General features: G+C 40.6%; 1 protein-coding gene across 4 annotated transcripts in view; it reads right to left on the bottom strand.

Annotated features, from left to right (window-relative positions):
• The window catches only part of ARHGAP9 (Rho GTPase activating protein 9), a 1328608-nt gene that overhangs the window by 620361 nt on the left and 681967 nt on the right, over positions 1-26280 (bottom strand). For all 4 annotated transcript variants that reach the window (XM_044083613.1, XM_044083614.1, XM_044083615.1 and 1 more), the window contains one exon: positions 24290-24538. In XM_044083613.1, the coding sequence (XP_043939548.1) occupies positions 24290-24538 (249 nt within the window). The remainder of the gene's footprint in view (positions 1-24289; positions 24539-26280) is intronic.

The following is a 26280-nucleotide window of genomic DNA, read 5'->3' as shown; positions in this document are numbered from 1 at the left end:
AGGAAGAGAGAAATTAATTAATTTTGACAGGTGCATTGGTCAAAATAAAATCAGTGAAACGTTAAATAACTCTATTTCCCTTTATTGTAGCTACTCAGAAAGTCCCAGGCAAACAAAAAGAGACGTTAAGCTTTAGCAAAAGAGAAAAAGTAATTTCCAAGTAAATAAAAGCTGTTTGTCAGAAACTTACTTGGTACATGTAGCAAAACCTTTGGATATCACTTAATGTGGTAAGTCAGGGGACAGAGTTTTAAAAGTATATGCAGTATATGTATGTCCAATAGACATACATGGTAAAAGAAATGTCAGTTATTTCCTTTTCATGTTAACTTCTTCATCTAGAGGAATACAAAGCACTTTATCCATCATTGTACATCTAGCTGAAAAGCAGCACTTCACTGAGATGCAACCTTTGACATACAGTTACCACTTATCTACTTCCCTATTTTAATACACTTAAAACATGTGATGATGTTCAGCCTGCCTTTTCTCTTTACTTTTTAAAGCGAAAAGGAACTTCAATCAAACTGCTACCCATATAACGAATATCAAAATAATTACATTAAAATTATTTTTTCTCCTTAACCAGCTAAATTAAGCTACAATGTTGACAGATTTTTACACAATCAAGAAATAACTTCAGAAATGAAATACTTATAATATGATTGAATTTTTTATCATGCACTGTTTAAAAGGCACTGTTATCAGTGCTGCAGTGGTCACTGCATGCCATTCTTGCTGCCCAAAAAGAAGTTTAATTGATTCTGGTCACTATAATTACACAAAACTGCGTTAACAATCTAGTTTCATCTGATCCTTACAATCATTAGCACAACTGGATACTACAGTCAGTGTACCAGATCCATTCATACTCTGTAGTAGGTGACATGTCTTCATGGTGCAATGTGCCATCTAAATATGGTATATCATGCTAGCTTTATCAGTCATCTTTAAGGATGAAGCATGGCTATGTGCTATAAGATGCCATTTTCCCATATTCACGTAATACAAATTAAACCATGCAACATATCATTAATGAATACATCAGACCACCTCAGCATCTTTAATTAAGTGCCTTTGTGTTAATTACAAATTAATAAGTCTTTTAGACTGTTCTAATATTAATATTGGGTCAGTGATTAATCACTGCAACAGCTTATTCAGCTGGCAAGGACACACCCATTGTAGCAGTTCCTAAATCTTAATAGTCATACCATAAAGCCCATCTCATTCAACAAATAAGCAAGAATACATGTTATTTTTTGATTTGTCATATAATACAAAGTGATCTAGGAAGTTCCTTGCACTCATGCTGCTAGTAAGAGACGGTCTTTATGTGCATTTCTGGTTATTAACTTTTTAATCTCTTTTTAATCTGAAACTGTGCTCAGCTTCTCAGGTCATGCTGTTAATTTTTTAAGTCACTAGCAAGGGTAACATTATTAAAGGTAGTTCATCACCAATAAATAGAAAAAAAAATTCTATGCTTATGTAAATACAGCCCGACATTTTATATGTGCATCCATATACAAGCACATAATTTCCTAACCTTTCCAACTTCATAACAGCAACATCCATTAGCTAATAAATCACACTGATGCCGTCTTGATAATTTATTATGGGCAAAATATCACACAAGAACACTTACCATCAACTCACACACTCTTTCCTCTCTCTCTCTCTCTCTCTCTCTGTCTCAGCCTACTCGCACTGTACAAAACCTAAATAAAGTACTTCCAAGGCCTTGTCCATTATAGCCACAAGGTTATGGAACACTCTATCACATACTGTTGTAGGCCTGTCTAGATTATCTAAATGCATAAAAACACTAAATGTCACTTATCTAGTTAATCAGTATGTACATGTAACATTTCAAAATTACTTACAATTCCATAGACTTTCCTGGACAGAAGTACAGCCTAGTTCCTAAAACTTCAAACGAAATATAGTCACAAACTCATGGGCAGCCATTACAGACATAATGTTGTGTCTTTTGGCTTTTCCTGGTTAGGGGTCGCCACAGCGGAACTCCGGTCCGCTAATGATTGGCAGTTGATTTTTACGTGCTGAGTTGCCAGCCTTAATGCACAACCTTCAACGAAGGTACGCCCATTCACGCATGTTTCCATGCAGAAGATGCTCTAGCTGAGAGTCGAACCGGACAGCGTCTTACTGTAAGGCAACAGCGCTACCGCAGCACCACCACCGCCATCACAAATGCTCAAGATACCAATCTATTTGACGTGAACAGTTTAATTTAGATGTCTCCTTCAAGACATCCACATTAAGGAATATCTATCTTTTCTGTCCTCCATTGTTAATACTATACTGTAATATTTACAGGGATTATGAATCCACATCTAATTCTATTTCACAAGATAGATACTTTATTTTCCTTCTATACTGTACTAGATATCTGTAACAAAGAAATGGATTTTGATATCTCATCTACTAAAATAATAATGACAATAATACTAATAGCTAGTCCTAGATCATTTTCTCATTACATTTCTTGTTGGCCAGGAACGTTAGGCCATTTTTTTTGTGCTGAACTGCATAATGTATACTTTAGTTTGGTGTGTCTTTAAGGGGGAGGGTTTCCTGCTGTACATTAATCTTTTGTGCTCCGTCATAAATCTGCATTTCACCAACAGCAGATTTAGTTAAACACTTTCCTTTAACAACAGAAGGTGCCACTGACATACTTACAAACTCAAAACCCCACAAGCCTCCAAAAATAAAAAAAAAATTAACCCAGATCTGCAGTAAATTTTAAAGAAAAAAAGCAAAATAAAATAAAGTAAGACAAGGGAAGCACTTCCAATGCATTTCAGTATAAAAAAGATAATTCACATACAGCATATATAAAATATACTTACAGAACCCTCCCGCCAAAAAACAACACTCTCATAAACCAACACCCTAGAAATGAAATTCATTCTTATTAGAATAAAAAATAAAATAAAATAAAATAATAAAAATAAAACAAAGCACTAACTGCAGCTAGCCAGCTGGAAAACACCATCACAAGTAAAACATGCCAGATATTATCTACTTAAACTAACTAAAAACAAATACACTAAAACATAACTAAACGAAAACTACCCATAAGACAATCCATTCATAAAAACTTTATCAAACTAATTAAAGTTCTGGTGTCAGAGTGGAACTCTTTCTGATAAGGCTCTAAAAGCTGTAAGACAGAGCCATATGTGACTACATTAAGAACTCACTGGTCCTTTGTGATGCTCATCCAATCCAAGGCAGAAGAAGAATCAACTCTTCACCCACACTGAAAATAACAATAAATGCCAATCAATAATGTTAGGCTAGTTGGGTTATCCTCTTTGACTTAGCTGGCATCAAGGGTATAGAAAATTCACTTGATGCTTTAAGGTCCTGCTTAGTCTGGAAGTGAATCTCTTCTTACAGCATGCCTGTCTATGCCTAAAAGAAGAAGAAGAAGAAAAGGAGAACAAAGCCACCAGAAATTTACAAATATCTTCCAGACTGATGATCTCCTGTTTCCTTTATGAAGAAATCTACTAACACCTGGCCAAACAAAACCACTGTCCAGAATGAGGCATCTGGAATAGATTGCCAGAGCCTGCTACATTAACCATAACATCAGCAAAGTTTAAATTAGAGCAAGCAATATAATAGCACAGTACACAGCATAAACATAATCTTAACCAATTTTTTGTGACTAGACTCACAAGACCTGAATGTTTTCCAGCATCTGAACCACTAGTGAGGACTGAAATGTGAAGAAGTAAGAAAAAGGGATCCAAGACATGGTGTGACAGAGAACAACACCTGTTTTCCCACCATGAGCTTATGCAGTACATCCTCTTTCACCGGAGGAAACCACAGGTGCTTCTAGGATTATATATGGCATCTCTTATGATGGAGTCCATAGTGGGGTGACTCAAGGCTCCTCTTTCTTCTACAGATATTTTTTATTATGTACACAGGGGAAGGAATGTGTTGATAAAGGAGACCTTTATGAGTTTCATGAGCCTCAAGGTATCTTGAAAACGGGCATCATCCACTAACCAGCAGAAGGCAGGGTGGAGTTTATTATCTTAACTTGTCTGTAAGCTAATGAGCTCCAAGAAGTGTTACTATGCAACAGAAAGTAAGGTTGATTCATATATTTAATTAATCAGGGTACTATGGATTGAGTAATGATATGAATTTGACACTGATTTTATAAGAAATGGTGTCAGTCATTTTAAGTTAATCATTTATAATAACAGCAATCCATTTAACATTTTATAGGTCTATATTAGCTAATCAAACTTTCAAAAGTTTGACTGTCATATGGTCGACACCATATGATCGAACTTTTAAAAGTTTGAACATCTAATAAAAAAAATAAACTACACAAATAACCTACCTGAATGTTTTAAGCAGGGTGGCAAGCCCCTCTGCAACCCCCACATGGGGGACTGTGTCCCCCACACCCCCCACTCTTTAAATATACCAACTCCAAGATCGCACTACAGTGCAGAAAAGGGAAATCTTCCCATTCTGCGCTGTATGGAGATCTTCGTTAAAACATTCGAACTTTCAAAAATTCGATCATATGGTGTCGACCATATGACACTCGAACATTTGAAAGTTCGATTATCTAATATAGACCCACATTTTATATAAGTACTGAAATGGAGTCTTCTGGTCAGACTTGTAAAGACTTTTAAGTTACAAAGTCTTATTAATCTCTTGTAGAATAATAAAGCTGCATTTTTATTTCCTTCATCTTTGTTGCGTCTTTAAATATCATTTCTGGTGTTTCTAGTACTGTAAGTAGGGGTGATTACTATTCTGAACTTATTTTCCTGTTCTATTCTCTTTCTTTCTTTCTTTAAAGGGATTGTCTGTTAGGACATAATTTGCCCCTTTTCAACAGTGGCCCAGGAAGAAAAGCTCAAAATATAATACATGTACAAAAAGTTGAAAGACCAGATAAAAAATACAATTATTTTAAGCAATTTAACTGAATGAGTGCAAACAGAACACAAAGTTTTACAAAAGAAAACAGGACATATCAAAAGATAATTGTTTGTGGGTCATGAATAATATCTAACACAAGTACAATAATGGTTCCAAACAAAGAAAATGGAAGGAAAGAAAAGAGCAATTACTTTGGAAGAACATGCTATTAAAAGTTAGGTTTGAGAAAAAAGTATTTAAGTTATGTGATAGTAGAAGTGATAATTATGCAGCAGTCTGCAGAAGTATCGAGGCACTGGTAGACAGCACAGAGGGTTAAGGCAGGGAGCTGCAGTTCTTGTGGTACAGGGTTTGAATCCCCCAGCTCTGATTTGCCTACAGTGTAACCTTGAGTAAGTCACTTAACCAGACATTGCTCCTGGATCACTCCCAAAAAATGAGCTATGTGCCTAGTGGATCTATCTGGTTAACAAATGGGTATAATTATTATTAAAATAACAATTTTTAGAGGCAACAACAGGGGCAGTAAGTAGAAGTGTCAGCACAGAAAGTGGTTGGACCATGCACTACATGTGGCAGAGGTTGAAACAGATGATTAGTAGATAAGCTGAGTGAGAGGAAAGTCAGAGATGGTCGAGTACAAAGATACTCATAGCCATGAGGAAAGGCTGTAAAATGTTAGTGTGTAGTTTCTGCTCGGTAGAGGGAGATACAAAAGGAATGTGATGTAAAAAGTGATGATTGAAAAGGGGAAACAAAAATCAAGCACTGTGCCAGATGATACTAAAGGGAAAAAGCAGAGTATAATAAAAATAAGGAGGGATGCAAGGAGAAGGGAAGAGTAGGAAAGGGGAGAGCAAAGTAGGTGGCTTAAGGATGATAGGATGACAGAACCACAGGCTGTACATTTACTATGTCAGTACAGAGTTTGTAGTTAAGGTGAGGGATAGTATTGCTTAGAATGCACAGGTTAGATGGATAGGAATTGTTGTCCATCTACACTGTGCATTACCATGTGTTAATTAGGTGAGACTTGAAAGATTTCACCCAAGGCATTTGTTTAAGGATAAGTGGGGTGAAGTTCCAGATTTTAGAGATGTAGGAGGAATAGAGAGAGTTGCCAGCAGAGCTGGTGGATTTAGTTATTAGGCATAGTCTCTTTATCTACTGAGTGAAAAGGCCCATCTTGTGAGTAGTGTTAAAGGGTGGAAGTTAGTTTAAGGCATTTTTCAGGTCTGTGAATAAGGTTATGCAGGGCAAGTAGCTAAGATAGAGTCAGGGATTAAGGCAGCTCTAGCCAGTGTAGCTGCTTTAGTGCTACAAAGTGATGAGATTTATATGGTACATTAATAGCCAGTTTGGCTACTTTTTTGTGGCATTGCGCAAGGAGCTTGGCCTAGCTTGTCTGAATATTAATGAGAATGGGAGCTGCATAGAGGAAAATTGGAAGGAGGAATATGGAAATAATGCATCCTCTAGCACTGTTAGGTAAGATTTTATCTGGTAAATGGTGCCAATTTTTTATGCTTTTTATTACATCTTTTACTTGGTAGTCAAATTTCAAGTTGTCATCAATTATTATACCTAGTGGGATGGTGCAGTTACTAATTTTATTTTTATTATTTCTGCAGGTTAGAGTGAAGAAGAATTTCTAAGTAGGGAATTGTTTTGGGGTGAATAGAATGAGCTTGGATTTTTTGGAAACCAACTAGCCATGCTTCAACAGTAGCACAGTTCAAAGTGGAGACATCCAAATACTGGATGATTTTTACGTTTGCTTGCTGAGTGGCAATCATTCACAAACATGTTGGATAACAGAACGCCTTTAGGAAGTCATTCCACATAAACCACACTTTTCATGTGTCCCACCCTACAAAGTACACAAACTTGCACTTGTCTATGTTGAATCCCAGCTTTTGTAAGGAATACACCAAAAAATATGAGGCAAAACGTCTGCAAAAATCTGGACAGTTGAGAGGTATGCGAACTCAGTCAACTCTTTTTATCACCTTGGGAAGAAGCTTATCTGGACTTTGAGTCTTAGGGCCTTGAAGAAACTTGAGATAGAGCTGTATGCCTTCCCTATTCACTCTCCCATCAGTCTATTTGCCCCCTTGCACTCCTGATCTGTTTTCCACGCCAGTACTCTGCTTTGTTGCATATATCCATCCACTGCAGTAAAGTAACTTCCTGGCATATCCCAATATGTTCTCCTATATAGCATTTTTTACCCCTTTGCTGTTAATTCTGTTAGAGCTAAACTGGTCTGCATACCTCTCAACCTCTTAGTGCAAGAAATCTGGACAGGTCCAAAAACAATTGGAGAACAAAGGCACAAAAATAGGGACAGATTTTAAACATTGTTCTTATAAACTTAGAAAATTGCTAGAATAACAGATTTTGCATGAACATGCATTTTCTGAAAGACATGAAGTCTGAAACTGAAATGTATGTCATTATTTAGTGACTTCAATCCTCAGTGATTTGCCAGAAAACACAGATTTTATGAGGAACAGACCAAAAATATGAACCGAAAATCTGGCCAGCTGAGAAGTATGCTGGTCTGTCTGATGAGCTGTGATGCATCTTTTGTGGTGTGTTTTTTCATCCTTTGTTACCACCTTCCAATGTGCTATACATAGGAATTGCTATTTTCATGGATAGCATATCTTAATTTTTCTATTTCTCTCAGTCCAGGTTTTTTCCATCTTCTTCATATAACTCCTTCTACTTTTTCTGATATATACTTTAATTCCATCCCTCACACATTCATAACAGAGACTTAAAGATCTTCAATTGTTCTCAATTCCTGCAATTCTTCTATATTATTTATTACTGTTTCCCAAAAGACCAAAGTCAGCTTTCTTGCAGTATCATATTTCTGTATTTATGACATGTCCCAGAATTACTCACGTGATGGTAACCCACACAAGTGAATGATTACCATCATCTAGAGGTACTGTCACTTCATCTACAATCAGGCCACCTACAATGGCTATGATTTTTTTCACGAACATTCCTTCTCATAGTTGAGAACGTCAGTCTCTGCTTTCATACATCCTTCACCACTGTATCTACTGTACTTCTCCCTCCTTATCCTAGATGTGGCACCTCCCACTGCACTACATTGCACACTTATCTGTTGTACTGTAATAAAGGCAAATGCTGTTGGAAAACCACACTACCACCTAGGAGTAGCAATGCTGTCAGACAGATGCTCCACCTCTCACGAGTTGTATTTATATGTCTGAATATTGTAAGAGTACTGTATGCAGGCATCAGGCAGTGCAGCCATTAGGTGGACAGGTTGTACTTAACCAAGGTAACTACAGTAGGTCAGGCTGAGGAATGTGTATTATATGCTGTAGTCAAGGAGTGCCACTGCTCTAGGGTACAGTGCTACCAGAGTACTGCATACCATGATCAGGGAGTGCCTGGGTACTAGAAAGTTGCTAATCCCCATTAGTGGAATTTCTGTAGGATGTTTACCGGAAAGGCTCACCCAGATTCTGCTACAGTTTGCTGTGAGGGAAATAAGAAGTTATGTCTTACCATAACGATCCATGTGAATTGTTCATCTCGCCTTTGTTCTTACACACGGGTTCGGAGCCGATCCTCGGCTCCGAGTCGGCCGCATCACTAGCTCGCATCTTCGAGAAAGCTCGAGGCACAGTAATATCCCATGATCCTCCGGTGCTAACCCTCAGATCTAGTTTCCTATACCAGAAGAATCCCTCTTAGAAATGTGTCTAAAACACTTATGAACAAATACTGCAATTGTCTGAAACCCTACTGCCAGGTAGAGGATAAAAGATGCCATTACTGATGTTAATAACATGTCAACTATACCTAGAAAAAGGCTGAAAAGGAATCTAATCGAAAACCTTTCTCCCAGACCGTAGGACGGGGGATGGAGGGGGGGAATGTAAGAACAAAGGCGAGATAAACAATTCACATGGATCGTTATGGTAAGACATAACTTCTTAATGTGAAATTGTTCAATCTCGCCGTTTGTTCTTACACACGGGTAGCGTCCCTAGCTCCTTTTTCCCGGGTGGCTCAAGGGAGAACATTCCTGAGTACAGTGGAACTATACGTCGCCCTGTCCCTGGAGCTCTTGTCTAGCTTGTAGTGGGCGATAAAGGTATGTGGTTTTGCCCAAGTTGCCGCTGCACAAATGGTATCTAAAGGCAAACGAGCGGTATGGGCTGAAGAGGTAGCAATCGCCCTTGTAGAATGAGCTCTGGGTTTGAAAGGGAGTTGTTGTTTGGATTCAGCATATACGAAATTTATGCAATCTGAGAGCAATTTGGATAAAGTAACCTTCGTTACTACCTGTCCTTTTCTTTGGTCAGCATATGAGACAAATAGTTGATCTGACTTTCTGTACTCTTTTGTCCTATGTAAGTAAAATCTTAGTTGTCTGTGAACGTCCAACTTGTGCAATGTGTATTCCAGCTTATTGGAATGATTTTTAAAGAAGGTAGGCAGTTCAACAGATTGATTGATATTCTGAACCGAACAAACATTCGGAAGAAAGGATGGATTGGTGCGCAAGGTTACTCTATCCGGATGAAAAATCATGTACGGGGGTCGGATAGATAGAGCCTGTAACTCTGAAACTCTTCTGGCTGAAGTGATGGCAACCAGGAAAAGTGTTTTCCACGAAAGCAATTTTAACGGAGTTGTGGTTGCTGCTTCAAAAGGGGGCAACATGAGTTGTGACAGCATGAGATTAAGATTCCAAGGTGCTATTGGATTACGAAAAGGGGGACGGAGATGAAAAGTACCTTTCATGAAGGCTTTACAAAGCCTGTGGGACATAAGAGAACCATCCTTACGGCCAATATGAAAATTGGATATAGCGGCCAGTTGAACCCTTATAGTGGATGTTGATTCTCCTTCTTGAAAAAGTGAGGAAAGGAAATCTAGTATCTTGTGTACTGGGGCCCCGAATGGATCTATACCTTGTTTGGAGGCCCAGTGCGCAAAACGGTTCCATTTGCTGATGTACAATTTTCTTGTGGATGGTTTGTGAGAAAATACAATAATTTGTTGTACTGCAAGAGATAGTAACTCCGACCTGGCTAAGATGGGAAGCGGAGCAGCCAAGCTGTCAGTTTGAGGGACTTGAGGAAGGTGTGAGGAACTCCCGACGAGTGTGTCAACAGATCTGGCTCCGGGTCTAGAATCCATGGTTCCTCCACTTGATTGGATTGAAGGAAGGGAAACCAGATTTGTCGAGGCCAGAATGGGGCTATCAGTATTATGGTCCTGTCCAGACGTTTGGCTTTCTGCAAAAACCTGGGAATTAGTGGAACAGGAGGAAAAGCATAAAGGAGACCTGGGGGCCAATCAGATACCAGTGCCCCTGGGGACACCCCTGGGGTAACAGGGCAAAATAGCTTCTGCATTTGGCATTCAAAGGATGCAAACAGGTCGCAGCAAGGCTGGCCCCATCTGCGGAAGATCTCTTCCGCCACTTGAGGTTTGAGGGACCACTCGTGAGGGAACAGGATGGCTCTGCTCAACCTGTCCGCGATTACGTTGGAAGTCCCTGGGATGTGCGTTGCTATCAGAAAGCGTCCAGTGGACTTTGCCCATTGCCAAATTCTGAGGGCCTCTCTGCATAACGGGTAAGATCTGGTTCCCCCTTGCTTGTTTATGTACCAGACCAATGACATGTTGTCTGTCTGAACTGTCACTGTTCCCCGAGGTAAGGACTTGTGAAAGTGTTGCAACGCTAGAAACACTGCCCTCATCTCTAGAACATTGATGTGCAGATTGTACTCCATGTTAGACCATTGACCTTGGACTGTTTGTCCCTGAAAGAATCCCCCCCACCCTATCAGGGAAGCGTCTGTGGTTAGAGTTGCTACCGGACTAGGTAATACAAAGGGTCGCCCTAGTGTTAGCTCTTGACTGTGTATCCACCACAAGAGATCCTTCTTGCAATAATTCGTGATCAAGATTTTGTGAGACAGTGGAAGTTGTAGATACGACCACTGGGCGAATAGCATCCATTGAAGGATCCTCATGTGCATCCTGCCTAAAGGAACTACAAGAAGGGATGCTGCCATCAAGCCTAGCACTCTTAATACTTGTCGTGCAGAGACTCTGTTGTTGTGAAGAAGGAGCGAAATTTGGTGCCTGAGGTCTGACACTCTTGATGGGGGGAGAGTAACTTGAGCCAGGGAAGTGTCTAGCTGTGCTCCTATAAATAAGATACGCTGTGACGGCGATAAGACAGATTTTCCAAAATTCACCGTTATGCCTAGTGAAGAGCAAAGACTGATGGTGTAGTCCCTGGCTTGTAGAAGACGACACTTGGTGGTGGTGGAAAGGAGCCAGTCGTCTAGATAAGGAAACACCCGGAATTCCTTTCGTCTCAAGTGAGACGCTACTACTGCCATGCATTTCGTGAACACCCTGGGGGCTGAGGTGAGACCCAAAGGGCAGAGCGCGAAACTGGAAATGACTGGCTCCCAGCCAGAAGCGCAAGTGATCTCTGGACACCCTGGCCATTTTGATATGGTAGTATGCGTCTTTGAGATCTATAGAGCACATCCAGTCACCCTTTTGCAGAAAAGGGAGGATTGACTGAAGCGTGACCATCCAGAACTTTTCCTTTTTCACAAAGGTATTTAACTTGCTGAGGTCTAAAATTTGCCTCCAGTCCCCTGTTTTCTTTGGAACTAAAAAGAACCTTGAGTAAGTTCTGGATCCTATTTGGTCCGCTGGGACTGGTTGGATGACTCTGTTTTCGAGCAACCTTCTTATCCCTATGGTTGCTTGGTCTCGCAGACTGGGTGGAACATCTGGGAGTTTTTTGGAGTTTGGTGGTATTTTTATGAAGGGAATGTTGTAGCCTCTGGTAACTATGCTTTTTACCCAGTAATCTGATGTAAGATTTAGCCAAGCCTCTGGGTATAAAGCCAAGCGACCCCCGACTGCCTCCAGAGTAGGACAGCCGGACCTGCACTCAGGAGCGCTGAAAGGGTTTTCCAGAGAAGGTCTCTCTGTCACCCTGATTTTGCGGACCCCCTCTGCCGGCTGGGCGGCATCTTCCGTTTCTTCCCCCTCCTCTGCCTCTGGAGGGGGTGTCACTTTGGGTGTGTTGAAAAGATCCCTGAGTCTTTCAGAACCACATCTTTCCTCCTCGTTGCCCTTCAGGGTAGGGTCTAGATGGAACGGAAAAACGGACCCCTACGGCAGACAGGGTCTTCCCTTCTTGTTCACACCTCGTGAGAGTCTCCTTTACTTTGGGCCCAAACAGGGAGGCACCATCAAAGGGGGCATTGGCAAAGGAAGACTTAAAAGCTTCCACAAAGGAGCATAAGCGCAACCAGGATTGTCTTCTCAGGGCAATTGCTGAAGCTGTCGCTCTACTCGATCCTTCGGCTGCGTATGAAATCAGCCTCATGGATGAGTTGACTATGGAATTTAGGGTGTTAAGTTGCACTGTCACTTTCTCGGCGACAGCAGCATCTGTGTGTCCCTGAAGAGTATCTCCTAATTCCTTAATGAGATCTCTTTGTAAACGTGTGAAATGCGTAAGGTAGTTGAGCGATCGGATGGAAAAAGTCGCCAAACTAAATATGCGCTTCCCATATCTGTCCATTGTCCTAGAATCCTTATTAGGAGGATGGACAGAGGAAGATGATTCAGACATCTCTTTCTTAGTGGCCGCCGCCACCACCATAGTGTCTATGGGAACTCCTTTTGTAAGATAGGCTTTATCTTGGGGAGCTGTCATGTATTTGTTGGGTTTACGAGGGACTGGTTCCACTGTATCAGGTGTTTCCCAAGCCCTCCGAGCTACTAGATCCATGAGATCGTCAAAGGAAGGAGTCACCAGGGAGGTAGAAGGTTGAGTCCCAAATGCCTTCAGTAAAACCGATTCATCCACAGAAGGGGTAAGGGTTTGCCAGTCCCCTCTTTGCTTCAGGATTTCCAAAATGTCTGCAAAAGAGACATCCTCAGAAGTGGACCGTGGGGACCCTTCTGTTTCATCTAAATCAGTATCAGATGTAAGAGATTCCTGTGGGGAATCTATGTGCCTCCTCTTGCACAGTCGTTTCCTCGGAACATCCTCAGTGGGAGCTTCTGGGGATGCATCTGAGGAACCAGAGTCTCCCTGTGGGGACTTCTGAGGCATTGGGTCTCGGCGCTTGGTAGGTACCAAAGGCACAGAAGCAGAACGCGGACCTTTTGGGGAAGGAGATAAAGATACCGATGAAGTATGTGTCTGATCCGACAAAACCTTCCTCATGATGTCAAAGGCACCGGTGCCCCGACCCGAAGATCCGACCCGATCCGAAGAAGGAGGTCGTTTCTCCGGAATCGGAACCACGGGCTCCGACACCGAGGATGGATCCGAACTGATCCAAGCCGAGGCACCGAGAGGAAGAGTCGAAACCGAAATCTCGGTTCGACTATCCCCCCCAGAACCCAGGAAAGATGTTCGGCTCCGAGACTCTCCGGCTGGTTCCGAAGGAGTCGAGGTCAACGGAGCCGATAGCACTACTGGAGACTTCAGCACCGAGGGCTCTACAATCATCGGTTCTTCGACTCCTAACACCGATGACTCGACGGGTCTCGGAGGAGGAAATGTCGAGGGAATTGGAATAGCTTCGAGTTTCGAAACCAGCTGGGACGAAACCTCGATTAATTTTGACAAAGCCGAGTTCTCCATAAGCTTCTGTACCACTCGGTCCACATCGGAGTCGGAAAGTGGCCTCGAAGAACGGGTCAAAGGGATCGAAGCCATCACCGAGCGAAGGATAGTAGATGGTGGTACCTCTGATACCGGCTCCAAGACCTGAGCCTCGTGCAGAGATAAGGTCTCGACACCCGGCACCGAAGTCACAGGAGCCGGTGTCCGAATTTGAAAAGAGGTGCTCGGAGCCGATGACTTGGGCTCCGATACTCTTGAAGACTTCGACCCCTTCGAAGACTTCGAAACCTGTTCAGCCTTGTCCAGGGCCTCTTGAAACTCAGGTTTGATCAAACCTCTGTCCACCAACTTCCTGTGTCTTTCCAGCATGACCCTCCCACTAAAGGAATGACAGATGAAACAGTCTTCCTGCAAGTGGAGAGGGCCAAGACAGTAGATGCAGGATGAATGGTTGTCAGTAATGGACATCTTCTGTCCACACTGACACCTTTTAAATCCACTTTTAGTCTTTTCTGACATTAGAAAAAAAAGACAGCACTATATTGAAAAATTTCTAACTACAATATAAGATATATATATATATATATATATATATATATATATATATATATATATATATATATATATATATATAAATGTAAAAAAACACACCACAGCACACTAAGATATATATATATTTTTTGAAAGAAAAAATGAAATAGAAAAAAAGTTAACTTTCTTTTAAATACTGTAAATTCTATTACAGACAAAAAACGGCCTAAGGCCCTTACTAAGAATTTTAAGGTAACAAACTACCTAAACTAGTCACACAACTACTATATATATATATATAAAGCTATCAAATGCTAAGATAAAGATTATAAGAAATATAAAAAATTATCCATATTTAACAAGAAAAAATAGTAAAAATTGTACTGGCCCGAGCCTCTCGATGCGATCTGCTGCTAGCGGCAAACTAGATCTGAGGGTTAGCACCGGAGGATCATGGGATATTACTGTGCCTCGAGCTTTCTCAAAGATGCGAGCTAGTGATGCGGCCGACTCGGAGCCGAGGATCGGCTCCGAACCCGTGTGTAAGAACAAACAGCGAGATTGAACAATTTCACATGGTTAGTTTGCTTTTTATTTGTTGTGTTTTGTATTACTTTATTTCCTTTTTCTATTTTGTACACTGTGATTTGTTTTCTTTACACTGTTTTACTTGTATTCTGCTTGTAACTGCATACTAAAACTTGAAAAGAGACCACAGCCTGTCTCTTGTGAGTCTCAGAAATTTTCCCACCTGGTTACTGTTGTGTTCTTAAACACCGCTGTATTTCTAGTTGCTTGCCACTTCTGTTAATTTGACCATATATCTCATTTCCTCTCTGCTTTTACTGGCTGGTGTGAGTAAGCACAAAATTATCATTTTGTGAAATCACTCCCCTTCAACTATTTAAATTTATTGGCCATCCTACTGTATTCCATAGTACCAGAATACAAAAGTGACCACCCCCTTTCAATCTATCTTGCTGTTTTAAAAATAGTGACTTTCCACTAAAACTTAACTTTTTAGACAGGTAAAATGTAAGTTACCCACTTTCATATCTAACTGCTTAGTGCACACTGCAGTGTTTAGGATAAACCCTTTTTTTCATCTTACCTTTAAGCATCTTTGCAAGACCACCAGTTATTGTAAAGCCCACATTCTGCCTCTCAGTAGTCATCTTGGGATTAGTGCTTATGTTTTCTCCTGGTGAGAGAAGGAGTGCAGTTACATTATTTCCTGGAGACTGCTGATAACCAGAAAGCTTAATAACTGCTTTATAGGTGACAGCTTAGAATCTGTGCTTATATTCTGATCCTGGTGAGAGTAGGAGCAGAGTGCATTGATTCCTGACTCTTTTTGTTGGAGAGTGAATGTCTGTGCTTAACATACCTGATTGGTCTGGTTGCTATTTGACTGGGCATCTACCAGAAAAAGGCTACAAGCCTGCAGACCCTTGCATCATCTGGGACAAGACTGTGGATCACCAAACAGGCCAAGGCCTGCTTCTCTTCTTGGGATTGGTGCTAAAACTAGCTAGTTTTAGCTAGAACTAGCCAATATTTTAGTTTCAGTACTCAAAACCGTTTCCTTGTGCTCAGCATTTGCTCAGAATTCGTTGTAAGCACTACATAAACTACAAATTACTACAGCACTCGACTTTCCTCACTTGTCAACAGGAAAACAGTTCTAAGTACTTAAATTAATAAGCACCTATCAAGGTATGTCCATGGGTCAGCTCCCGGTGTTTTCTCCTGTCCACCTGATGAATGTGGGCATCTTGCGGCAATGTAGCAATTACCTCATGTACACTGGCAACCCTCTCCTCTTACCACCCAACACTACAACCTGTGAGAGATGCACTTATATAGCCAAACTGGAAGCCAAGCTCTCTCCAGCCAAGACTGGACTAGACAGTCAAGAGGAGAAGGTTAACACCTGCACCACACCACACTCAATACATAGTCATTCAAAACCCACACATAGAAACACAAAGCACACACCCACATTCACGGAGGCTTTCAATAAAAATCTGCCCAAGCAACAGAGACCTCCCAAGCTGAAACACAGACAACCACCACCCCCCAACACTACCCAAATGACACACAGCCCACAAAATCAGTGTGCCACTCAACCTCAGCCCATAAGGCAAAACAACGTACCCAACACACTAGTTATGGGTGACTCTATAGTCAGGCATACTGATTCCCACTCACCAGGCTAAACAAGGAGAAAGTTACTGTCAGCTGCCTGTCGGGTGCCAGGATCTGCCACATAATGCACGCACTCAGGTCACTCCACAACAAGTACAAATATGACTCATCATTGTCTATGGTGGTGTGAATGACCTGAAACGTACCTCCCTGGACTACATGAAAAGAGACATGGAGGAGCACTTGGATGCTGTAGCCCAGGCAGGTATGACCCTAGCCCTGAGTAGCATCCTGCCATCACCCAGAATGATACCACAGTACAAGGACAAAATGATTGACTTCAACAATTGGCTAAGGTTCTGGTGTAATTCTAAGGGGATCCAGTATCTAATTCAAACTTCCTGGGTTAATCCAACAGCACTTCAACAGGCTAAATAAGCTGAAAGTAGTGTTTGTTATTTTGATAAAGAACAGCGTTTATTTTAAGCGTTAAACATAAAAAATGCTTTTCGTTAAATCACAACAGTTAACTTTGTCAGAAAAACAAAGGTTTACAAAGCCAGGGTTTAAATTCCCCTCCTCTTACAACTCGTGGTTTTCAAAAGCCAATGTTATTGGTTATGCAAAACTTTTTCTAAGCTGATGTTAGTAAACTCCTCCCCTTCACAAATGCTGCGTTACCTGGTAGATAGTATATCAATTCAACCAAGTATTAAAATTCAATATATACAGACTTATATCATCATTAGAACGTGCATATTAAAATGGCAATAAAACTGTGTTTGTTTTTCTCATTTATTTGGTGTTTTTATGCCTCTAAAATCTATTAAAATAAATACATCAAAATAACAAACGCTACTTTCAACTTATTTAGCCTGTTGAAGTGCTGTTGGATTAACCCAGGAAGTTTGAATTACATTCAGTTGTTCATTTTTAACAGTTTGTTTTTCAAGATCCAGTATCTGTCTGCCTGGGACGACATGGTCGATAGACCACGATGCTTTGCCAGAGATAGCCTGCACCTGTCGCCCCTGGGATTCCGGATACTGGCTAAGGCTCTTGCCACCCCTATAATGCCTTTTTAGGCAAGGTTCAAATGCTAAATTCACCACCGTAACAGGTACAAGTAAGCAAACTCTGAGGGTAATGCTACTCAATGATAGAAGTCTAAACCTCAAAATGCACTCACTTGAGGCACTCCTTAACATGGAGAACATCGACATCTGTGCAGTGACCTGGTTCAAGGCTGCAGAGAGCACCCCTGCATTACCAGGCTATAATTCATACCACACCTTTGGCCACCTAACCTGGACTGAAACACTAAAGGTGGAGGTCTGTCTGTCCATATTCATTAAGGATATCCACACCTCCAGGCTAGTTGCTCACCATTCTCAAAACAAAAAATGAAGAGTACACCACACTGATATCCCAACTGGAAACACTGCTTTAATATCACAATGGTTGACTAAGCGCTTTCACCTTACAATCTCAGGCTTCATCAGAGTCACCATATTCTAACATCACTTCCTTTAAATAGAGTAAAAACCTTTTGACATCACACACACAATTAATTGCTGCTCCAATTAAAAATTCATGTACATTAACACACAAATTCATTTAAAATCAAAAACACTTTTGTTACTATTTAATTTATAAACATATCTATGATAAAAGACCTAATACAAAAAACCTATACTTTTATTCAAAAAATACATAAAATCTTCTATTTCAGATTCTGTCCCTATCCATAAGATCAGTATATCACCCAAAAATCTTAGATATTTAATAATTTTGGACATCAACCTGGAATTGAAGACAATCTCCCTCTTCCATTCCAATAAAACCACCTTTGCGAAAACGGGGGCACATTTGGCCCCCATTGCCACACCTGTAGTTTGGCGGTAATATTCACCCTCAAAGAAAAGGAAATTGTTTTTCAAAGCCATTTCCATAAGGTTGGTTAAAAAGTTGACCTTCATACTTGTCATCCCACCAACCGTAAATAAACATTCTTCATCGGCTTTAATACTGTCCTCATGTGGAATCACGGAGAAAAAGATTGACTAAATCTATAGTAAAAAAATTCACATTATCAATAGATACCGCATCCCGCAACATCTCAAGGCAGTGCCAAGAATCCTTAACAATATGGTCCCTAGTAGCAATGATGGGTTTCATGTAATGATCAATAAAAGCAGCTAGTGGCTCCATCTTTGAGCCCTTAGCTGCCACAATAGGCCTAAATGGTGGGCTTTCCACACACTTATGGATTTTGGGAATGCCAAACATCACAGGAACAACTGGATCATCCACAGTCAAATATTCCAGTTCAGCTCCATTGATACTATCCTGTGAAAAGGCATCAAATAATTCCATATCAATCCTAGAATAAGCATAATTAATCTCATTACGGGAAACTCTGCTATAGATGGATGAATCATTTAAAAACATCTTTAAAGTATAATCAAAGTTTGACATCACCACCATCCCACCTCCTTTATCGGGTTTCATAAATCTAACCCTTCTGTCATTTTTAATCTCATGTAATGCTTCCCTTTCATTTTTACTTAAATTGACAGTGTAATACACATTTTCCTTTAACTGGTTCCTAAATTCCGTTTCACATAGGGACTCAAAAAACATTACATTCTTATGGTAGGAAGGAATAAAAGTAATAGTTCTTTTTAGCCCCAGTGAAACATACACATCACCCTGTGGAAAAAAAAATTTCAAATTCAATTGTCGTGTGTATAGTCTTAAACTTAATAACAAAGAGGCAATATCCATTTTATAGTGTGGAACAAATGAGAAACCTTTACTCAGCAAATTACAATGTGCAGAAATCAATGCCAAACTAGTGAAATTGTACACCACAAAATCCCCATTTCTGAGAATTTCAACATTATCATGATGTTCACATTCTGTTTCATTAAATATATTATACATACATTCTAGTATCGGTAATTCTGCCGCCCTTTCCCCCTCCAGCCCCTCTGATTGTATGTCCATCGGTTCCGCTGTCCAAACCCACTCTGGTCTGCCTGATTCCTCAGGCGCTCCAATCTTCTCGGTTCTGGGGGGGGTTCTAAAAAAGCTTCCTCCCTAACATCCCATGCCTTTCCCCCTTTAACATTGTTATTAACAGGCCCATTCATGCTAGAGTTACCAGCCTTATTTAAATTATGTACAACATTGCCTACATTATCAGCATCCAACACATCATTGACATCTTCATCATATAAATTAAAAGGATATACATTTTTAGTTGCATAATCTTTCATGTCCCTTTTTAATTTAAACTGCTTTTTCACCATATTGTCCTTAACATATTTCTCCAAATCTATCAAGATTTTGTTGTACTTTTCTTTATATTCGAAAAACAATAAATCACTCGTAATGCTTGAATTAGAAATCACAATGTCCTTTCTGAGGTTTTGCAATTTCGTATCATTGTCTTTAATAATGATACATATTACCTCGAGTCCTGTTCTATTGTACAGTTCCAATAGTTCCTTATGCACTGCCGAGTCATCTGAAATCCCGTTTGGTAGCTATCACAGGCGAAGTCCCTTTGGGACCTGCTTTAATTTCAAGGATTCATTCAGGAATGCATTGTCAAGTTGTAAACCACGATATTTCCTACACAACTTCTCAAATACAACCAACTGACTACTCAGCAGTCCCACAACACCATCTTCATGCCCAAACTCTTTCACACTCAATACCGAGGCTGTAAACCAATCAACAAGCCCCACAGAAGTGGACGTACCAGGCGCAACTTATTGGTTAATGCAAGGTAAATATTTCAAACTCCTGTGTGGCTGTTAAAGTATTACCACTATCCATACCATTCATATTAGAAGCGCCCGTCGGCACACCAGCCGATTGCTGGTTAGAAAAATCCATACCAGCCAATTGCTGGTTAGGTATACCCAAGCCTTGTCCATGGTTCAGAGCAGCAACCAAACAAGCTGACAGCTTAGAAATGGCTTCTGTGAGCTCCTTGATTAATATTTCCATCAAAGAAACAGGACAACACAGTTCAGTTAGACCACAAGCAAAATTCAGTTGAACCACAAGCCCAACCATTGCGTTATTAAAGCAGTGTTTCCAACTCGGATATCAGTGTGGTGTACTCTTCATTTTTTGTTTTGAGATTATTGGTTTACTTTACCCATCGTGTGGTGAAGGTTTGTGTGTTTTTTATAGTTGCTCAACATAATGTATCCGAAATTATCCAAGTGCAACTAACACTGAACAAGACTGCAATATAGGTTGTAGCTTGTTAGAGATCCCCCACCATGCCCCAGGATTCCCACTCTTCACTTCTTAAGATACTGGAAAATATTAAGGTACAACCCAATAACTTAATTATGGGCGATTTCAACTACCCCACCATCAACTGGGAAAACTACTCATGCACTAACTCATTCGCTCAACGTTTTCTGGAATTCATAAATTCCAGTGCCTTGCATCAGCTTGACCACACCCCCACCAGGGGCAGCAATATCCTGGACTTGGTCATTACCAATATGGGTAACCAATGTTTCACGCCAGAGGTCAACTCCTCGCTGGTCAGATCCGACCACAAGCTAATCACCCTAGACATCCATATCTCACCCCCACCCCACCCCGTTAAGGAAACCACAGTGAAAAACTACTCCAAAGCCAACTTCATGCTTCTTAAGACAGAAGTGGCAAACTTCACGACACCCATGCAGATGGAAAATAGAGGTATAACTACTGAATTTTACAAAAATGCACTGTATAAGCACATACACAAGTGCATGGATAAGTACCATGTTCAATCATAGCCTAACATCAAGCTGTGTGCCTACTGAATGGCGCACAGCAAAGGTTATCCCATTCCACAAAGGGGGTGCCACCATGGACCCCAGAAACTACCTCCCCATTAGCCTGACGAGCCTGGTCTGCAAGGCCATGGAACGTATCATCTTGGAGCTTATAAACAAAGACATAGGCAACCTCCAAACCCTGGACCCCATTCAGTTTGGTTTGTAAAAGGTAGATTATGTCTAATAAACCTGACTGACTTCTTTGAAGCAGTCACTAGAGCCGTAGACGAGGGCAAGGTAGTGCACACAGCCTATCTTGACCTCGCCAAGGCTTTCGATACCATCCCCCACTCTGGAATTCTAGATAAACTCACTAAACTGGGCATAAATCCCTATGTCACGAGATAGGTGGCCAACTGGCTCACTGACAGAACCCACACAGTAAAAGTATCCGACTCCAAGTCTGACTTCAGACCAGTGACGAGTGGAGTACCACAGGGTTCAGTCCTGGGTCCTCTCCTGTTCAGCATCTACTTCTCTGAAGTGCAGGTCAACACAAAAGGTCTTTGGCTAACAAAGTTCGCAGATGACTGCAAACTGGGAGCCATAATAGAATCACCTAATAATGCAGACATTCTACAAAAGGGCCTCACAGAGACAGATGCTTAGTGTCAAAGTCATGGCCTCAAGCTCAATGCCAAGAAGTGCACTGTCATCCCCTTTGGGAAAAACTCAGTACCCATGAACTACCACTTAGGCGGTAGCTCAGTAAAAACTGTAAGTGCGATGAGTCCTCGGGACACAGGTGGACAGTAGTCTCTCCTTTGATAACCACATCACCACAGTAGTCAGGAAATCCTTCTACGTGGCACACCTCATCACAAAAGGGTTCTCCTCTAGAAAAAAGGAGGTCATTGTTCCTTTCTACTCATCCCTCATCAGACCTATTATAGAGTACAATGCCCTGTTTGGCATGTATCTCACAAGACACCTACAGCAAATGGAAAGGCCACAGAAATACCTCACTTGGAAGATTACTGGCCTCAAACAGATGCCATACGCAGACCGTCTCAAAAAACTCCAGCTCTACTCCGTCACATATCGCCTATTCAGAGGCGATCTCTGCCTAACATATAAATCTATGTCAAACCCGGAGCTGTTGGACATGCTACACTTAAAGAAATCCCAATCTCTCTGAACCACATGCTCCAGGGACCTAAACCTTGTCACCACAATAAACGGAACATGCTGGAGGGATAGATTCCTGTCCCAGAGACCTCCCATAATCTGGAACAAACTACCCATTCATGTCAAGCAAAGCTCCTCGTTGGCCCTCTTTAAGGAAAACCTTGACGACTGGATGGGAAATAGAAAATTCACCCTGGGGATCAGTTCTGCAACACTGCTTGACAGGGGCACAGAAAAATAATTTTCTTGGGTGGCGAAAGCCAGGGAACCTTTTTGGCTAGGCTTATATAGGCCCCAGGGCCGATAGCCTAGTATCTACCTATGAACCTATAAACCTATGAAATGTATTGAACTACATGCTCCCAATAGGGAACAGTATAGCTCTCAGACAAATACTTCCACTTTTATGGTACCATACAATAGGAAGGTGCCAGAGCATGCTTCCTACATCCCCATATTGACAGGAGCAGCATATGTGTGGTTCTGATGAAGTCTGCCTTTGGCGGATGAAAGCGCTTAACAGAGTGTTTTTACGTTGTGGATTATGTTCTTGTCGTGTATTTTGATGTCTTGTGTACATTAAATTAACTTGCTGTGGAAGCTGCGTTTATCCTTTATTACCAACTACCAGACCAGTCGGGTCTTTACCATTGTGAGTGGTGTTCGTTTTACTGACGATCGTAGCAACTTTTCTTAAACTTCTGTATATTCAACTTCAATAGCAGATTAGGAAATAGGACTACAAGGGCTTGCATTTTTAAGTACATTATTTTTCAACAAGTAACATGGTGTCCTTTATTTCATCTTATGAGTGCATGCCACATGTGATAGTTTTAAAGATGACAAGCAAGTGAGAGACTAAGCTAATCATATAAACCTCAAATGTCATGTGAACAAACCATAACAAGAGGAAGACATATAATTAGCAATAGATAGGGAAATAATCTGCTAATGAAAGGAAATGCTATTTGCAACTCAAAAAGCACCCCCAACACACACACACACACACACACACACACACACACACACACACACACACACACACACACACACACACACACACACACACACAGACACACACACACTCACTCGAGTCCTTCCCTTTATAACCACATTTGGTAATACAATCTTGGGAAACTGCTTTAGTACACAAGACATCATAACTTTTTTTCTGGATGTGTTCTTTTACTCAGACCATTCTGGATGTTTAGCCATTTCTCTGAAATGACAAGAGTTTACTTCCAGAACCATCATATTACATTGTTATGCATTACTTCTCAAATCACTGTAGGAGGTTTGAGAGGTATTTGGTTTTAGCATTACAGTACCACAGCTGAACAGCTAAGATGCAAGCTATAGAGCTATTTGTAGCATATTCATAAGGAACAATAACGAGGTTTACAAGTATAGTGCATAAAATGGAAAAGCTGACACATTTTTCAGAGTCCAGTGGAACTCTCTTACACATCAGCTGGCAGACATTTACTGCACATGAAAAGTAGGTTTGATCACTTTGTGCCACGATTTAGTTGAATCACACTTGGATATCCCAACCAAAAAGCTATTAAAGGTGATGGGAGGCCTAAGATGGCAAAAGCGTGCATCTTTCTTTATTGCACAGTTAAATGCAAAGTTTAATCTACTTTGAAATTTGTGTCTGTGGTTCGTGAGAAAATGTGTAGAAATTACATTACTTTGTTATCGTATTAATGGAATACAAAAAACATTTCTAGAATACCATACACATCTGACTGAAAAGGAGTGCCATGAAATGTAGTTCATCTTAAATTAGCCTGTCTTCTGAAAAGACTAATTGAACAGAAATGACAACATAGTGAACTTTCTCCCAACACCATTCTATTTGGGCTTTTTTTCCTCTGTAATGTGACTGCATGAATTCTCTAGAGTAGACACTGTATGAATTGCCTACAAAAATATAGTCACGAACTGCCTTTTATCAAACAGGAAAGTCACTGAAAAACGACAAACTTACTCCTGTTGCTGCCCTGTCTCGTGACTTTCGGGGTGGTTTCCAGGATTTCTCCTTAGTTACTGTATTCACAAAAAAGTTCCGCCCTGATGCTGGGTCTAAATGTCGTTCCCAGAGGTCTAGTATCTGTATAGGAGATGAGGTGGGACTTGGAGGATCCACCCGCAAACTTTTCAACTCTTCCAAATTGCTGTATATTGGAGAATCTGCCATGGGTGATCTTTGGTTCGGCTCATGGAAATCAGGCAGCAACTAGACCAAAATAAAAAAAAAAAAATGTGTTAGCTTAGAATGTTTAAGACACAGTGTTCCTTACACTTCTGAGGGTTGCTTACATTAGTTGTGTGTGACTTTCTAGTTTTAGTAGTTGCTATCTGCACAATTCACCTGTGAAATCTCCAGAGAAACAATACCTAAAAGTACCACATTTCTTGACAATAGTCTGTTTTATCCCAGGGACCCAAATCCAAGTGATGAAAGAAAATGTCTATTCATACCTCGCAATTGTCCATTTTTTTGCCTCTTATTTTTGGTCTGTTCCTCATAAAATTTGTGGTTTTCTGACAAATCACAGAGGAGTGATTTCACTAAATAAGACATACATTTGAGTTTCAGACTCCATATCCTTCAGAAAAAAGCATGCTAACACAAATCCTATTATTGCAGCAACTTTCTAAATTTGTAAGTATAATATTTAAAATCTGCCCCTATTTTTGGACCTTTGTCCCCGCATTATTATAGGCTTTCGTCCAGATTTCTTGCACTAAGGGGTTGACAGGAATGCTACTATTACACAAGACATTATGGTAGATGCCTTAGTGTGTTCCCAGGCCACCACAGGTGTACATATGCAGTCAGTTTGAGTACAAGCCAAGAAGTCTGCATCTTCCTAAAAAAAGTTAAAAAACAAAGCCAGACACAAATCTGTGATAACAACCCATTCCAAAGTGAATCAGTATGAGTGGACTGAATAAGTTACATCTGTAGACAGTAGTAGGGAAACAATAAACATTACAATCTTTGTAAAAATACACAAAGAAAGACAATGACATAGTTGTTTGTACCTTGTACTACAGAGGCCTGCCCTCTGACATCACAGATGATGCAGGGGCACAGACAGTTTTTAAAGCTCATGCCACTTACAGAAAATGTCTGTGATATGTCTAACCTACATTTTCAACTCATCCAAAAATACTGTAGATGGTCCCATATGCCCAAGCTCATCACGCTGCTTTCAGGAGAAATCTGCATGTTGCAGAATGCTTGGTACTGTCTTACTGCTTAGGTGGCACTCATGGCTTCAGAAAAAGCATGGCTACATCAGTAGTTCATTTACTAAGGATCATGGTGCAACTCCAAACTGAAAAAGTACCTTATAAACTCCTGACCTATAGCTCAGTTATTGCTACTGGCAAGAACAGTAAGATTCAAACAGAAGTGCATGGATCCATATTAAATGTTAAAGAACCACCTTGAAAATAAAAAAAAAACAAAATGGCTCAGGAAATATATTTGCACATTTGGTCCATTTAGATGTAATGTGTAAGGAATCTCATTGCATCATAAATTAGTTTTTTTACATCAAAGGCACCATTTACATTAAAAACATCTGAGAATTCTAACTAAGAAAATTAAGGGACTCCAGCACGTGCCTTACACAGACTGACTAAAGTCCCTGTCACTATAATCAGTATCATATAGACTTCTTAGAAGAGACTTATGCCTGGCTTACAGAGCAATCTCTGACCCAAACCTAATGATTTTGCTGCACATCATTAAATCAAATGGTACGAGAGCTACCCATTCCAGTGACCTAAATATGGCCTGCAACTTGAATAGGACACACTGGAGGGACAGATTTGTCTCCCTGTGACTGCCACGTCTTTGGAACAGGCTCCCAGTTCATGTGAAGCAGAGCACCTCTATGACACTGTTCAAAAGGAACCTGGACGAGTGGATGGGGCACGGTAAATTCTTACCAGGGATAGCGCCCA

The sequence above is a fragment of the Protopterus annectens genome, chromosome 9.part0 (assembly GCF_019279795.1).
Source record: "Protopterus annectens isolate FY-2018-M chromosome 9.part0, PAN1.0, whole genome shotgun sequence".
In the NCBI taxonomy this organism is placed as follows: Eukaryota; Metazoa; Chordata; order Ceratodontiformes; family Protopteridae; genus Protopterus; species Protopterus annectens.
This window is presented reverse-complemented; position numbering and strand designations above follow the sequence as displayed.